Raw genomic sequence first — 15800 nt, 5'->3', positions numbered from 1 at the left:
TACAAAGCACAAAGCCTGGCCAAACCAATTTCAGAAACATGGGGGCTTAAGAACCCGCCAGAAGTTCAGGTTCCCACAGCTTGACGAAGCCCCTTGTGGGTTAACTTGCAGCACACGCAAACGGAGAAAGCAAGCACTTGTCTGAATAAAGAAATACAGCTGATTGCAATTTCGAGAAAGTACCATTTTGAATATAAATATGTTTCTACAGTATTTTTTAAAGCCCCCAAAGGAGGGCAACTTAAAATCTCCGACCACCCAAGGCCTACACTCCGTTAGGGCTTCCATCAGTTTTTGTCTTCACAGAGCGGCTCTGAACTTGCGTTCTGAGGCTCTGCTCCATTTAAACGATTGCTTAAAAAGGAAATGACACTTAGTGAAGAAAAAGCCAATGTGACCACCAGGGCTAGCCCTAAAAGAATTTTTTTTCCCAAATAGTGATTCTGCAGTGTCCCAGTTGCTGACATAGAAACCAATTTGATTACTCAAGTCACTGAGCCTGTGTCCTCCTCCATTCAAACAGATTTGCTGCCTCCACATAGAAGACTTTGGCAGCACGGTGCAAACACATGAACCAAACGTGTGACTTCATTAAGCTAGAATAAAGGGCCCCCTGGGCTACGGCAGTGGTTATCGTCCAAGAGGAGGATGCAGGGAGTAGAGTGAGAGGGGCAGGTGTCTGTGCCTCCGTTCCCAGGTATGTGCTCCCTGACTCAATCAGCAACCTTAAGCCTGCTGTGAGGGCCAACACTCTGCGCTCGGTCTTGCCGCTGGAGACTGACCGGTCACTTACCTGTGCATAAAAGTTCAGGAAGAGGATGACTAATGTGAGCATGTAGGAAGACTGGAAGATCAGACAGCCCAGGGGGAAGCCACAGGGCTTGACCACTGCACTCATGGTATGTGTGATGGTGAGCACGAACTGCACCTGCAGGGAGAGGGGGGCAGGAGGGCGGCACCGTGAGGCTACAGGCAGGCCACAGGAAAACCATTTTGAAGTTTGACAGCAATCCCTAAGTTTCGCAGGAATAAAACAAAACTCTGTAGCAGCCCACTATCCTCTCTGGACAGCTTACTTGAAATTACACTGGTAGGTGTGGACACTTACCACTAATTTTCTCATGGAAAGGTAGCGGGTGAAATTCTTTGCGTAGAGAGGAATCTTTTAACATTAATGTCTGTGTTAAATCATCTACGTATCATCTACGTTTCAAAGCTAGGAATGCGCTCATTGTATCCACAGGGGACACTTTAGCACAGCAGGTTCAATTCTTACAAGGAAGCAATTTGAGGGGCACCTGGGTGGCTCATGGTTAAGCGTCTGCCTTTGGCTCAGGTCATGATCTCAGGGTCCTGGGATGGAGTCCAGCATCTGGCTCCCCATGGAGCCTGCTTCTTCCTCTTCCTATGTCTCTGCCTCCCTCTCTCTCTCTCTCTCTCTCTCTCTCTCTCTCTCTCGTGAATAAATAAAATCTTTTTTTTAAAAAAGGCTAATTTGAGAGAGAAGCTGGCAGCCTCCTCACACAGAAAAGCCTCTGTCAAAGATGACAGATGCCTTTCCTCCACCTGTGAGAATATATTTGGATGCTCCACATGGAAAAAAGCTGAACAAAGGGATAACATACCAGCTGAGCCTGTGTGAGATATTTCTTCCACCACAGATACTTGTGCATAGACGGAAACACAGAGAGGCCGTAGTAGGAGTACATGAGAATGTGGATAAAACTGTTCAATGTCGGTCCAAAGAAACCTATAGAAGTACAGAAGAAAAATTACTGTTCGCCCTTTAGCAGATGGGAGTGAGTCTTCCTGTGCTGAAGAGGAGAAACTGTACTACTCTCACACGCCGGAATCTCACTGAGAAATTCACCTTCGTCTCTGTGCTATCCTTACTCCGGGGTTCAGCCACAGTCACTGAGACAGGACTGGGATGGCCCTTCAGCCAGAGTGTCAACCAAACAGGTAATTCCTGATCTGTCATTCCTATCCACTAATCTGGGAGAAAAAACGACATGTTAGCTTAAAACTGGTGGCACAGTTCCTTTGAAAGAGATGGGTCTCTGCTTTCGCTAAACCTTTGATGAATCATTTTGATTGTGGAAAGAGGGTACGTGGGTGAACAAGAGAGTATGATGCTCTTTATAAATTCTACCCGAAAGGGGCCCAGGAACCAGGAGACGTGGGGGGAGGGGGGAGGCGAGGGCAGGTGCAGCAGGGGAGGACGCTGGGACAAGAGAGATTGGAAACTTAATTTTAGGACATCTGCTGTGCTAACCTGTGCTGTGCCACTCTCCACCCCTGCCTTCCTGAAGTCCCTGCAGCTGCCATCACTGTGGGCGAGGGGTGTGTTTCAGGAAACCAAAGGGAAAGAGCTAAGTTCTTGGTTGGCTCAACTCAGAAGCAGAAGGATTTAGCTGCAAGGGATGAGATGTCAGAGACGGGTTATTTGTTGGAAGCCGGGATACTCACTGTCGTGAGGATTAAATCAATAAATACATGCAAAGTGCTTACAACAGTGCCGGGCAAGGTGAATACTACTTCCGTGCTATCTTGGGGGATCCGGATGGAGCTCTGAGTCCTGCAGCGGAAGGCGCTGAGGAGCTAGAGGACCCTGAGTAGCTAAGTCCCCTGGAATATGTGGATTTTACTTTGTGAATTTTGATTTTGTCATCTGGAAAACGGGTGTGATGGTAATTACCTCTCTGGGTGGTGATGGGATTGACTGAATAATATTACATAATCTGAGAAGTACTGCACCTCCACTGCTTAATTTAAATTCTCCAGCCTGGTTTTCCAATTCTAAATCAGAGTTCTGGGTAGATAAATGCATTATCAATGAATAAGAAGTGAAACCCACACTCCCTTCCAGTAATTCCTCAGTAAACACTGGCTGGGATAACTTGTTAGAGAACTTGGATTTACAGGAAAACACGAAAGAATTTCAGAGTGCCAGCTAAGCATAATGTCAGTGGTAGTTCTTTACTCACCCGAGTTTTCACTCCCATGAATGAATGGAAAATGAGTAGCTGCTGCTTATAATTTTTATAATATTGTAGGTTGACTAGAAATTGTCACAGCATCTTACCTACGGGAATCCTGGGTCTTTACACAGAGATTATAGGAGACTGTCGTTCAGCTGTTGAGTAATTTGTAATGAAATAGCTGATAAGCACAAAAAGTACTTAGCCTTGATAATAATTCTTTGATGTTGATTATGAGCTATATGTTGATTACAGCCTAAGTCTATCATGGTCTTAATAACTAAACTCAAGAAACTAGATTTTGGTCCAGGAGAGGTATAAAAATCCCATCTCTCCCTGACTCCTGCACCCCTAGCAATTTCCTTCTTCACATGCTGGTTTCAATTTGCATCTTCATAGTCACTGATCCTGACCTATTCCAAACATTCTTGACATTTAAAAAAATATATCTCTAAGATCCCCAAATCATTTTGATTTAAGTTTTACCTGTTTTGAGAGTTTATAGGACATTTTCAGATTTGGGGATAAAAGACAATCAGAGAGCAACAGCGACCTGCTGTTGCTACTGCAGGTCATAATGGAGACCTTAGTGAACTGTGAAATCACTGTAGTGAGAGTCATCATCAGCCTTTTGGAAAAGTGAAGAATTACAACAAAATCCGGAGTGCATCACACACAGCTAGGGGAAAGATTTCCTAAAATTCTTGTTTCATACAAAGTATATGCCTGAACAGAGGCTAGGATAGAATATGTATCGTAGCTCTCTGTTAAAAAAAAATATTGAAAGCCACAAGGAGATGTGATCTTAATTTTTCAGAATGGGAAAAAAAGTCCTAGAAGTTGAAATGACCCCAAGCTATAGCACTGCCAAGGGGCAACTGGGGAAGGTGCCATATTTATTTCCATGGGTGTCCTTCAGCCCCTGGTGCTGGAGTAAGATTGCTGTAGCTGGGGTGCACGCTTCTGACCCTCAGACATTTGGTGCATGGAAAAAAAATGTTTTTAAAATTTAAGGCAATTCTCTGATTTTGTCAGAACCAAAGACCAAACAAACACTAACTGGCCACTGGCAAATACGTGTTTCCCTATGGCCTCCCTTCCCTCTCTCCTGATCCATATGCAATATTCAGTACAAGACGCTCACCAGTGGGCTTAGAAGACTGGTTACGGAGAACTGAAAAATCAACAAAGTCACTTACTCTGCCCGCAAGGTATCCAGTTCAGAACGCACCACCAGATGTTAAACATAGAGGCATGGTGGTACACGTGAAGAAAAGTAATCTGACTGGTTTTTTTCCGCAAAACAAAGAAAATTGTGTCCAGGAACTCTATGGATTTGGAGAAGTAGTACCACCATAACACCTTGGCTACCTGTAAGAATGTGAAAACAGGAACAGAAAAGGTGAGCCATGAAAATGCCCCTCCTGCTGCCCTAGCTCCCTCTAGAAACCTGTGTTTCACTTGCATGCATTTTTCTCAGATAACCAAGACAGTATCTTCCTGATACCTCTGTCTCCAGTTTCTCCTTATTCCCAGTGGCCCACCCCATTATGGCAAAAACGAGTTGCCCCTCCAACAAGCAGATCTGATCGGGCTGCTCCTGTGCACCTGCAGGGCCCAGGCTCCTGCCCCGAAGGCACAGCTGCCACCTCCAGGGCCCCCTCAGACATGCGTGGTCAGCGTGCTCTGCTCACCCTTCCTCCAGCACCTGCTGCGATGTGTGCACTCCGGGCTTCCTAGCACCCTCCTCCCCATATCCACCCTCCTACCTCTGGAACTCTACCTTCCCCTCCTCCTGGCTTGTCTTAGGCCGAATCAGCCTCTGCTGCCTTTGTATTCCCCAAATTATGCCTCTGCTCTCAGTAAGCGTGACCTGTCATTAGGGTCACGGAGGGCAGGAACTGTCCCCCCTTTGCTCAGTGCTTAGCACTCAACAGATCACCACTTTTGGTTCACTAGGTTTTCATTTTTTCCCCCTATTCCTCTAAGGTACCTATGTTTTTGTCTCTTAACCGCTCGAGGGCCCAGGAGCAGCCTATAAGTAGAAGACTACTTCTCTCAAGTCTCCTCAGATTTAAAATCCAGATGCCTCCAGGGTTGTATGGAAGTACTGAATCACAACACTGTACGCCTGAAACTAATATCACATTGGATATTAACTGAAATTTAAATAAAAACTTAAAATCAAAATGCTCTTCCTCCCACTTCCCTTCCCTCCTGAGCCCCTTACAAAAATCTCAGCTACAGGGGGAAATACTTTAAGGATGCTGTGGTTTTAGTGGTAACATTTAAACATATGAGAAGATTATATATAACGGGAACTTTGAAGTTAGAATATCATGCTCTATTGTCTGCTTCCCAAGAACATAATAAGGTGTGGTGGCTTGTCCACCTTAATGTTTAAGGGTACAATTAAACTTCACAGGCAGTAAGCCAAATAAAAACCTAAAACAACAACCCTTAGAGAATATCCCAAAATATGGTATGTGATAATACATTAGAAATAAAGTGGGTGCAGAGAAATATATATTTTTTGTATTACAGCTTTAAAGATGGATTTTTTAAAAAGTTAAAACTGTACATCTTAGTAGAAACCTTTCAATTAAAATCTTTAATATTATCGAATAAGCATGGTTTTGTTATGGAACTTGTCAAACATCCATAAATGCAAGGAGTATATGTATAAAGGACCTGTGTTATCACTAAACCTCAAAGTTCTCAACAGGATTCCAATTTGTTGAATTCTATTTCTGAACATTTTTAGGGGTATGTGTGGCATATTATAAGCAAACGCAAAGTATCATTTTATCTATAAAAACCAACACTTTTTAAAAATGTAACCACCATATTATCAGCCAATAAAATTAACTCCTTAGTATCTACTAATAGCTTCCTCCATGTTCAAATCTGTCTCAAAAATGTCTTTTTATAATTGACTTAAATCCGGATGCAAGGGGATCCCTGGGTGGCTCAGTGGTTTAGCGCCTGCCTTTGGCCCGGGGCACGATCCTGGAGTCCCGGGATCGAGTCCCACGTCGGGCTCCCGGCATGGAGCCTGCTTCTCCTGCTTCTCCCTCCTCCTGTGTGTCTCTGCCCCTCTCTCTCTCTCTCTCTCTCTCTCTCTCTCTCTCTATCAAAAATAAATAAATAAATCTTTAAAAAAAAATCCGGATGCAAACAAGGTCCAGCTTGCATGATGCGCTGTGGTTCTTCAGTCTCTTCTGATCAGTAACAGCCCCCTTTCCTTGCTTCTCTCCACGTACAAAAGCTAGATCAGCTGTTGTAAAGAATTCCTAATACTATGGATTCCTAGTGTTATTTAGCTTGCTTCTCTATCCCCTCACATCTTCTAGAGCTAGCAACTAGATTTAGAGGCTTATGGGACTGATATTTAGGGGTTTGGGCAGGAGTCCTTGGCCTGAGGTTCTATGTACTGCCTGGCCATCACACTGGGAGGCACAGAATTTTGGGGTGTCCTGCTGACCTTTTTTAACAGAGTTCAGGTATTAACAGCCAAATCCAATCATAATGAAGTTTCTGGTCACCTTTCACCCAACAGTTTTATCGCTTATGAATGACTGCTGAACAGATCCATCATTCCACTAGGACTTGCAAAAGAATGATTTTCTAATTCTCTTTTTACGCATTTTCCTCTTCTATAGAGGAGAGCTCTTCCTCTATTTGGAAATTTACATACGAAAGTAAAAAAAAAAAAAGAGGCACCTGGGTGGCTCCACGTTAAGCCTCTGCTTGGGCTCACATCATGGTTTCAGTGTCCTGGGATCCAGCCAGCCCTCTGTCCTCCTGGGCTCCCTGCTCACCAGGGAGTCTGCTTCTCCCTCAATCTCTGCCCCTTCCCCTACTCATCCTCTCTGATAAAATCTTTTTTTTTTTAAGATTTATTTATTTATTCATGAGAGAGAGAGAGAGAGAGAGAGAGAGAGAGACAGGAGGGGGGAGAAGCAGGCTCCACGCCGGGAGCCCGATGCGGAACTCCATCCAGGGACTCCAGGATCACGCCCTGGGCCAAAGGCAGGCACTAAACCACTGAGCCACCCAGGGATCCCCTCTCTCTGATAAAATCTTAAGCAAAGAAAAATATTCCTTTCCCTTTAACTTTTTTTCTCTAGAATGAGTTGGTATTCTAGCAACCTTCAAAAGATAACAAGGTATCATTTAGGATCATTTTAAACTCATGGTTTTTAAATAAATTTAATGTTTCAATCCATTCCAGTCAGTAATCTTTTTGAATTGTCTCATCTTGAGCACTGGGAGTCCCCTACAAGGTGGCTCCTACATCTTTTTGTAATAATCAGAGTAGTCCTGGACAGCTTGCTTGCTCTCTGTCACAAGATGTCCTCAATTCTGCTTATATACTCTTCCCACCCCAAACCGGGAACTGGCCAATTCTCTCAGAAGCCTAATCCCTTCTGGTGCAAAATTATATTTAGAAAGCACAATCTGGGTATTCATTGCTCATTGCACTAGGCTGTCAGAGACTGACTAGGCCTTTTCTGAAGATTAGCTAAAAAAAAAACTTGTTTTTAGAAAGAAGAAATCCTGATATTTCCAATATGAATCTATGATTGTTAGTTTTTTTTTATTGATGCCTTTTTTTCCATGTCTCATATGCTAGTTGTAATGCTATTATCATATACTTATCCTAGAGTATCTATAATAGTCTCAAAAAAGCAATACCAATATTTTAATTAACAGAAACCAAAAAAAATTACTGAATATTGTTAAGATATATCCCCGTAGGGATGCTCAGTCAAAACAGTGTTTTTAAGTCACTTGGAGTAATTCTGTAGATGGTTATGTCACCAACTTAATACAAGGATACATTCATTTATTTTTGTTTCCAGGTTTTAGGAAGGCTGCCTTGCTTTTTTCTTTTTAACTTGATTTTATTTCATTATGTAAAACACTTAATGGTTCCAAAATCAAATATGACACCGAGTACATTCAGAGACGTCTAGCTTCCCTATCGCCCTCTGCCCAGTTCCTTCACCCAAAAGGAGACCACTTTGTTAGGTTTTGGTTTATTCTGACACTGTCTTTTTATTTTTTTACTTTATTTAGCCATTATTTCTTTTTAAAAACAAGCACATGTATCACTTCTTGCACAAAGGGTACTATCTGCAAATTGGTGGGTTTTTTTTTTTTTTTTTTTGGTTTTTGTTGTTGGTCATGTTTTTTACTTAGAGAATGTCCCAGAGGTCACTCTGTTAACAGTACAGAGATCTTCCTCATTTCGTTTTGCAAAAGGATCCATTTCTGGGTGGGCCATGGCTTAGTCAGTCCCCCACCGCTGGACATTTAGAAGAATTTTGTTACCAAGCATTTCTATTAGAAGAGGAGGACTCTCTTCTGTAATCTCAGCCCCATCATCCTCATATCTGGAAGGAGAAAGCCTCCTCTCCTTTTTGAGGAGAGATGGTTGCAGATGGTCAATTAGCTTCTCAGGACTCACCCGGACATCAGCTTCCCCGGCACTGGTAAGATCTTGACACTGTAAATTGTAGCCTCCTTCCCAGCTGGAGAGAAGAAGCTGAAGAAGAAACAAAGGAGGAAAAATTAACACTAAAATTGAGAAGAAAACTGAATTTCCTCTTCATGTTCCTGATTGACGTCTATTCAAGGTTTGAGTAAAAGCATGAGTTTCTCAATCCTGTCCTCAAACACATGTGATCAAAGGATTTAATTCTTGCTATAGATACCAGTGGTTGTCTTCCTGAAAGGGGATAATTTACTTCTAACCTTTACAGCAGCCCCAAGGAACAGAATTTGACTATGGTCCGAGTAACAATATTTTATGTAAGGAATCATCTTGTCATGTGTTTCTACAGATGAAATGTAGAATTACACAAATGCAACTGAGAAAACTAAAGTTTGGTTGTTTTTTGTTTTTTGTTTTTTTTTTTTAAGATTTGCTTATTAGAGCAGGGGAGGGGCAGAGAGTGAATCTCAAGCAAACTCCCCTCTAAGCATGGAGCTTGACACAGGGCTTCATCTCATGACTGGAGCTTTGAAAAGGAGTCTGACACCCAGTTGACTGAGCCACCCAGTATTATTTAATATTAATTAATACTTTGTATTGGCTTATACTTATCTTTGTTGATCATCTCTGTAATTCTATGAAGTACATATTTACTACCATTTTATAGGTGTGAAAACTAGGGGTCAAAGGTTAAGTCATTTTCTTCACTGTATTTATGCTACCTGGTAATCAATCCTTTGTGTGAATATAATATCTATATCCTTCATTATGTTGAAAAAACATAAAGCTCTAGAAAGGTCTGTGCATTTTTTGCTCATCTTTGAATCCACTGTTCCTTGCCCAATGTCCAGCATATAGAAGGCACTCAATATAAAGAAGAAAAGGAGCTTTTAAATTCTTCGTGGAACATTCAGCCCACGAAGTTCTGTCTCTTTCCCATTATTACTGCAAAAACCTAAATGTAAAGCATAGATTTATAAGGTATGTTCTCCCTTCATCAAATAGCATTTAGGGGAAAATAATTTGAGAAAATTTTTTAACCTTTCCAAGTTCAGTAACATGACGCAAGTAGTCATTTACATTTGCTGAATGAAAAATATCTCTAGCTATGGAAATAAACCTGCACATCTGACAAGTCAGACAAGGACTTCTGAATATTCGATATTTGTGTATATTGTGAAATGATCACCCTGCTAAGCCCAGTTAACATGTTACATAAGGTATGCAAAAGCCTACTGTTTGTGGCTGCTCATCAGATGTATTAAGGTGTTGAAATACACAGAGTAGGGATGGATGGGATGTTAAAACTGAACAATAAAAACAGGTGAACTACTAAAAAAAAATTATATTGTTTAAAACTACCTGACAATTTAAAATCTAAATGGAACTAAGCAGTTGGGGCTCCTAGGTGGCTCAGTTGGTTGAGCAGGCGACTCTGGGTTTCAGTTCAGGTCATGATCTCGGGGTGGTAGGATCGAGCCCCATGTCCGGCTCTGTGCCCAGGGGGAGTCTGCCTGAGATTCTCTCTGCCGCTCCCCTCTGCACTATGAAAGAAGGGAAAGGAAAGAAAGAAAATCCTCCAGTGGCTTGCCATTATACCCAGAGTAAAAGCCCAATCCTTTACAAGGCCATCTACAGATCTGCTACTTTTCCACCACCTTATGAATCCTTCCCTCTGTCCAGGATGTTTGAGCTGCACCACTTGTTTTTACGGTCTTTGAACATCCCAAGCTTGTTCCTGCCTCAAGGCCTTTATGTTTGCTGCTTCTTCTGCATAAACACACTCTCCAAACCTTCACATGCTTGGTTTTCATCATTCAGTTTCTGTTCAAATATCACATCCTCGGAGAGGCCTTCCTGCCCTACCACCAGCCCACCACTCACTGTTGCACAAGGGAAAGGCTGTGTTGCAGAATCTAGAATAGAATCTGACACGGTGTAGGAACTCCACACACAGTTGTTGAAAGAACGTTAAAATTTTATCTTCCTGGCCTATGCAAACATCTGAACTGGGCTTAACAAGTTAGCAAGGTTAAATCAACCTACCACTCAACAAGCGCCTATTAAACATGTCCCAAAAGTGTCCAAGACCCTGGAAGAGGCTACAATCAGAGGAGACTAGGAGGTGATCAACAGTAGTGATTCTGACCCAGAGGAACAGAAGAGTGAGAACAGTGGGTGAGCAATAGATAAGGTTCACAGTAGAAATGAGCTCAGTGCAGGTGTTCTCCCTACAAAGGGGCAGAAACCACTTACTTGTTCAAACACTAACCTAGTGTTGGTCCTTTAATGGTGAATACTATTCACTTTAATATTTATTCAGCAGTTCTGTATGTACTAACTCCTGTGTACTAGTCTGTGAGCTTGTCAAGTACAGGAATCTTGTTACTCATCTCTGTATCTCCCTGGTTCATCAGTATAATTCACAGCACCTAGTAGGTGCTCACAGAATGTTGGCTGAACAGAACTAATTAATCCTTATAGCTCACTCATGAGTTAAGGAGGACAAGTACCATGTCACCATTTTACAGGTAAGTTGCCTAAGAGTCAGAGAGCCTAGTAACTCCTCTCGAATTTCTAGCGAAAGTGAGAGTGACACCTGAATTGAGGTCTTCTGACTTGACTACACCAAAGCTTCCAACAGGTATTAGAGCTTCCGGTGTAGCAGACATTCAGGCTGCCCTTCTGACACAGGTGCTGCTTCTGAAAACAATCCAAGGAAGACCATCTTTCCCTGTGTTTCTTCCCAGAGAATCTTACCCTGTCAACTGCTATCTTACAAGCCTATCTAGTAAATGAAAATTTACCTACTTGAAAATTTAAATAGAAATTTTCCTTTCAGAAGCACCTGGGTGACAGTCCGGTAAGCATCTGCCTTTGGCTCAGGTCATGATCTCAGGGTCCTGGGATTGAGCCCTGCATGGGGCTCCCCACTCAGCGAGGAGTGTGCTTCTCCCACTCCCTCTGCCCTTCCCCATCGCTTGTGCTTGTGCACATGCTCTGTCTCAATAATGTAAGTCTTAAAAATAAAAAAAGAAATTCCCCTTTCAAAGTCAGGTAAATTAGAAGAACCAATGTGACAGGATTGTAGAGTGACTTTCCTGACCCTAGATTCCCTTGCCTGTACTCTAATCATGGGGTTGTAGGCATAAGTTTCAGAAGTCATGCAAAGTAATGGTTATTAACCATTCTCAGAATGGTTATCCTATGATAACAATGCACAGATCAAACTCTGTGAGAGGATTTGTATTTTAGAAAGGATTTATTTTCTTCTAGAATTCGAGGATCAGGAAGGCCACTATACTTGTGCCATCGTCAGGCATTTATAACGCACATGAATGACTTTGCCCTAATCGTTCCCTCAGGTTTTGTCCTGTTTTGTCTTCCCTCCCCCTGAGGCTGCTCAATGGAGCAGGTTTATTTGGCACTTTCTGATTTTCCTCTGTAGTGGACTGGAACAGCCTCTGGTTGTACAGGCAGGGCAATTGTTACTTGTTCTTTTTCTTGTAGAATAACTTGGGTTTGGCATGTTACAAAGGAATGGGCGATGTGTGACGTAATGGGGGCAGCAGGAGCTATGGGCAGGAAAGTCAGCCTGGGGCCAATGGTCACAGGGACCTAGAGATGCAAGCAGCAGTCCTGAAGGGATGATGTATTTCAGACTAACTGCATTTCATATTTAAGTTAACTTAAACACTACTCTGTAATTCAAGAGCTAGCTCTTCTCAGGCCATCACACATCTTTTCCCAGCCTCAGTAGCACTCTGTAAAAGGACAAAATCAGAACATCTGGGCTTTAAAGGCCTATCAGGTCTAAATAGTGATTTTAAATTACAGTGAAAGACAGAGGACTAAAGACTAAGGACTAAATATGAGAAATATTCCAGTTAGAGGCAAAGACTTCCAAGACTTTTGGAAGGAATAACAGCAAACACTGGAACGGTTGTTGAGATCATCAGGAATGCAGCCTCGGGCAGCTCCAGCAGGCCAGCTCTACACGCCAGGGCCACCCCCTCACTGGGAACACTTACCTCTGCCAGCATGTATAGGGAGAGAAGTGTGATCCCGAGATTGTACAAGGTGAGGATGCCCCTGAGGGAGAGAGCATGTCTGTTCTTCATGTATTTGTTACCCAGCCATATGGAAAGCAGATACAGGACAGTGAGAAAGAAGGTAGGAAGGTAAGAGTCCAACATGAACCATCCTCTGACTCGAGAATCTGAAAAGAAACACAGACAGTGAGAATCCTGAAGAGTAGCGCTTTGGTTTAGTTATAAAATCTTATCACGTATATTTAAAACACTTTGGTTTTTTTTTTTTTTTTTACTGAGTATACCTGACATACAATATATGAGTTTCAGAGGTACGACGTGATCCAATATTTGCAAGTACACTGCAAAACGATCACCATGAAAAGTCTAGTTACCATCCATCACCTTGGTTACAAAAATTCTTTTCTTGTGATGAGAACTCTTTAAGACCCACTGTCACGTATATTTTCTTTGTACACACCCAATACAACCACAGTACGACACAGCATTCACCAAGCTGGATATGGATTACGGTTCAGAAGAACCACCCCGTGGGGTGGGAGTAGTTAAGGAAGGTGTCATGGAGCAAACAGGGCTTAGGACATGGAGTGACAGGGACAAGTAATGAAGGTGGGAAGTTCCAGCATCTTCTTTGGAACGGTTACTATGTTAATTTACTCTAACTCAATAAATAGGAAGGACTACTAGGCCATTTTGTGGGTGAAAACCGGCTCAGAAAGCTACAGTAATGTGCTAAGGGCACACAGGAGACTTGCTGCTTCCTTCTGGGAAGTCTGGAGCAGGCAGGAGAGAAGGGGTATGGACAGTGTATAGCACATCATAAAACCCTCACTCCCAGAGCTCGCCGAGGACCCTGTGTAGTGAACCAGGCAGGATTTCAAGTTCAGCTGAGCCAGAGCAGTGGGACCGCACAACAAGCAGGGGAAGCTCAAGACCGTAAACCAAAGCTGATGATTCAGGCGTGAGGGCAGGAAATACAACTGAGGACTGAAACCTGACCATGGAAGAAGTATAAACAGCTGGGAGGCAAGAACCAAGATATGCCAAAAGTTCCTTACCCTGGAGAGTGAAAAATGTAAAAATCTAAATAAAACACACATAATAGATAAAATAATTAGTAATACCTGAAAAGAACTGTAGGCCCAAAATGATTTTACTTCTCTATTCTGCCCTTTTTTGTTGTTTACATAAAGAAAATAATTTGGCCCACGATCACAAAAAATGGCCTGCTGCTTTTAATCTCTGTAAATGGAGTTGGAAGGAGCTGGTTTCTCCAGCATATCACGCCCTTTCCTTCCTGTCCCTCTTTCTGCTCCACTCTACCTACCCCACACACCCCGGCCCCCCTTACTCCACCCCACCCGGCAGACAGTACCGAGGAAAGTGCCTTCTCAGGCTGTAACTGTCCCATCACATATTCTGCAAACCCCTCCAGTTTTGACAGAGATAACAAGGTAGGAAAGGAGCTCTCTCAGCATCCACGGGGCTAACAGAGCTTATCTTTCATTCTGGAAAATCATGAGTCCTAAGAGTCTGTGCTATGTGCCACTTCCTAATGTCCACATCCGTATCTAAATCCTACACAGCCTCTAACAACCCGATAAATGTCCTGACCTTTTTTTTTTTTTTTAAAGATATTTATTTATTCATGAAAGACAGAGAGAAAGAGAGAGAGAGGTAGAGACATAGGCAGAGAGAGAAGCAGGCTCCCTGCAAGGAGCCCAATGCGGGACTTGATCCTAGATCCGGGGATTATGCCCTGAGCTAAAGGCAGACACTGAGCCACCCAGGCGCCCCATGTCCTGCCTTTTGAAGCGAGCCGTTTCCTACTCTTCTTTCATAATTACAGCTCCTTGTCTGCATAACAATTCTCATTTAAAATTACAGTATTATTATGGCTGGAAAACTGTTATTACGACGAACATTTACTGAGCACGTGTTCTGTACCAGGCACTGTCCTAAATCCTATTACATGTATTCACTACTTAATTCTCAAAGCGATCTAATTATATAGGTGATAGTTCTAACAGTTTTATTGAGGTATAACATATACCTGCACATGTTTAATGTGTGAAATCTGATGTGTCTGGACTTAAGCAAACATCATGATGCCACCACCACACAGACCCATCCACCACACACAGGTGATAGTGTTATTCCCAGTTAACGTCTGAGAAAAATTGCACAGAATTTTAAAAAGTTAAATAATTGCCCTCAACTGCTACCCTACCTCCTGGTGCAGTGTTATGGGTTGAACTGTGTTCCCCAAAAGATACGTTCAAGTCCTGAGACCTGTGTGACTACGACCTTATTTGGAAATAGGGTCTTTGCAGGTATGGCCAAGTTAAGATGAGGTCACGTGGGATCAGGAGGGCTCTAGCCCAGTGACCGTGTATATAACGAGGGAGATTTAGACACAGGGACACCGGGGGGAGAAGCCATGTGAAGACCAAGGCAGAGACTGAGGACATGGATCTTCAGGACAAACAATGCCAGACTTGTGGCACCACGGAAAGCTAGGAGGGAGGCTGGGAACAGACTGTCCCCTAGAAGCTCAGAGGGAGCACAGCGCTGCCAACACCCTCAGGTCACACTCGTATCCTCCAGAACGGAGACAGAGTAAATTACTGTTGTCTTCAGCCACGCAGCTTGCGGTGCTTTGCTAGGACGGCCCAGGAAGCCGGTGCCACGGGAGCCCACGGTCCCCGGCTCTTAGTGCTTCGGGGGGCAGCCTGCCCGCCAGCCCGCCACACACCCCAGGATCTGCTCTGCAGGGCGGGCCCCGCTGCTTCTGCCCTGCCTCACTGCACCGCAGGGTTCCGCGTCGTCAGATCTCAAGGGGCATAACGAGGCAAGCACATATTACAAAACTCATGCAGCGCCTGAAGTCTCTTTCTTTTTGGTCCTGGTCCCGTAAATGTTTGCCACGTTCGTCAAGGAGGAAAAATAAGTGTCCCAACCAATGGAGAGGAGCAGGTATGTGTAACAAGACTCGTCCTCTTTGGCATGTGGCTGCTAGTGCGTCACCTGTGTCCGGTGTTTGCCCAAGAACAATATCCCTTGATGACCTGCGGGTGCTAAACGCAGAAGAGACGGCCCCGGAGCGAACGAGGTGGGCGGTGGGCGGTGGGCGGTGGGCCGTGGCCTTCACCAGCCGCCCCTTGTAGGCCGGGGCGCGGGTTCGGGACGGCCCAGGGGCTGGCGGCGCCCTCGCTGGGGGGCGCCCGGCCCGCTGTCCCGCTGTCGACCGCAACCTCCCAGCCTCCT

At 43.7% G+C, this 15800-nt stretch overlaps 1 protein-coding gene across 1 annotated transcript in view; it reads right to left on the bottom strand.

The window, feature by feature from the left end:
• The window catches only part of ELOVL2 (ELOVL fatty acid elongase 2), a 63615-nt gene that overhangs the window by 3732 nt on the left and 44083 nt on the right, over nucleotides 1-15800 (bottom strand). Inside the window, exons 3-7 of the mRNA XM_072729147.1 lie at nucleotides 12513-12700; nucleotides 8455-8532; nucleotides 4181-4352; nucleotides 1626-1750; nucleotides 794-928 (exon numbers count right to left, since the gene is read on the bottom strand). Coding sequence (XP_072585248.1) covers nucleotides 794-928; nucleotides 1626-1750; nucleotides 4181-4352; nucleotides 8455-8532; nucleotides 12513-12700 — 698 coding nt within the window. The remainder of the gene's footprint in view (nucleotides 1-793; nucleotides 929-1625; nucleotides 1751-4180; nucleotides 4353-8454; nucleotides 8533-12512; nucleotides 12701-15800) is intronic.

The sequence above is a fragment of the Vulpes vulpes genome, chromosome 12 (assembly GCF_048418805.1).
Source record: "Vulpes vulpes isolate BD-2025 chromosome 12, VulVul3, whole genome shotgun sequence".
NCBI lineage: Eukaryota > Metazoa > Chordata > Mammalia > Carnivora > Canidae > Vulpes > Vulpes vulpes.
The sequence above is the reverse complement of the archived record's forward strand: the minus strand, read 5'-3'. Positions and strand labels throughout refer to the sequence as shown.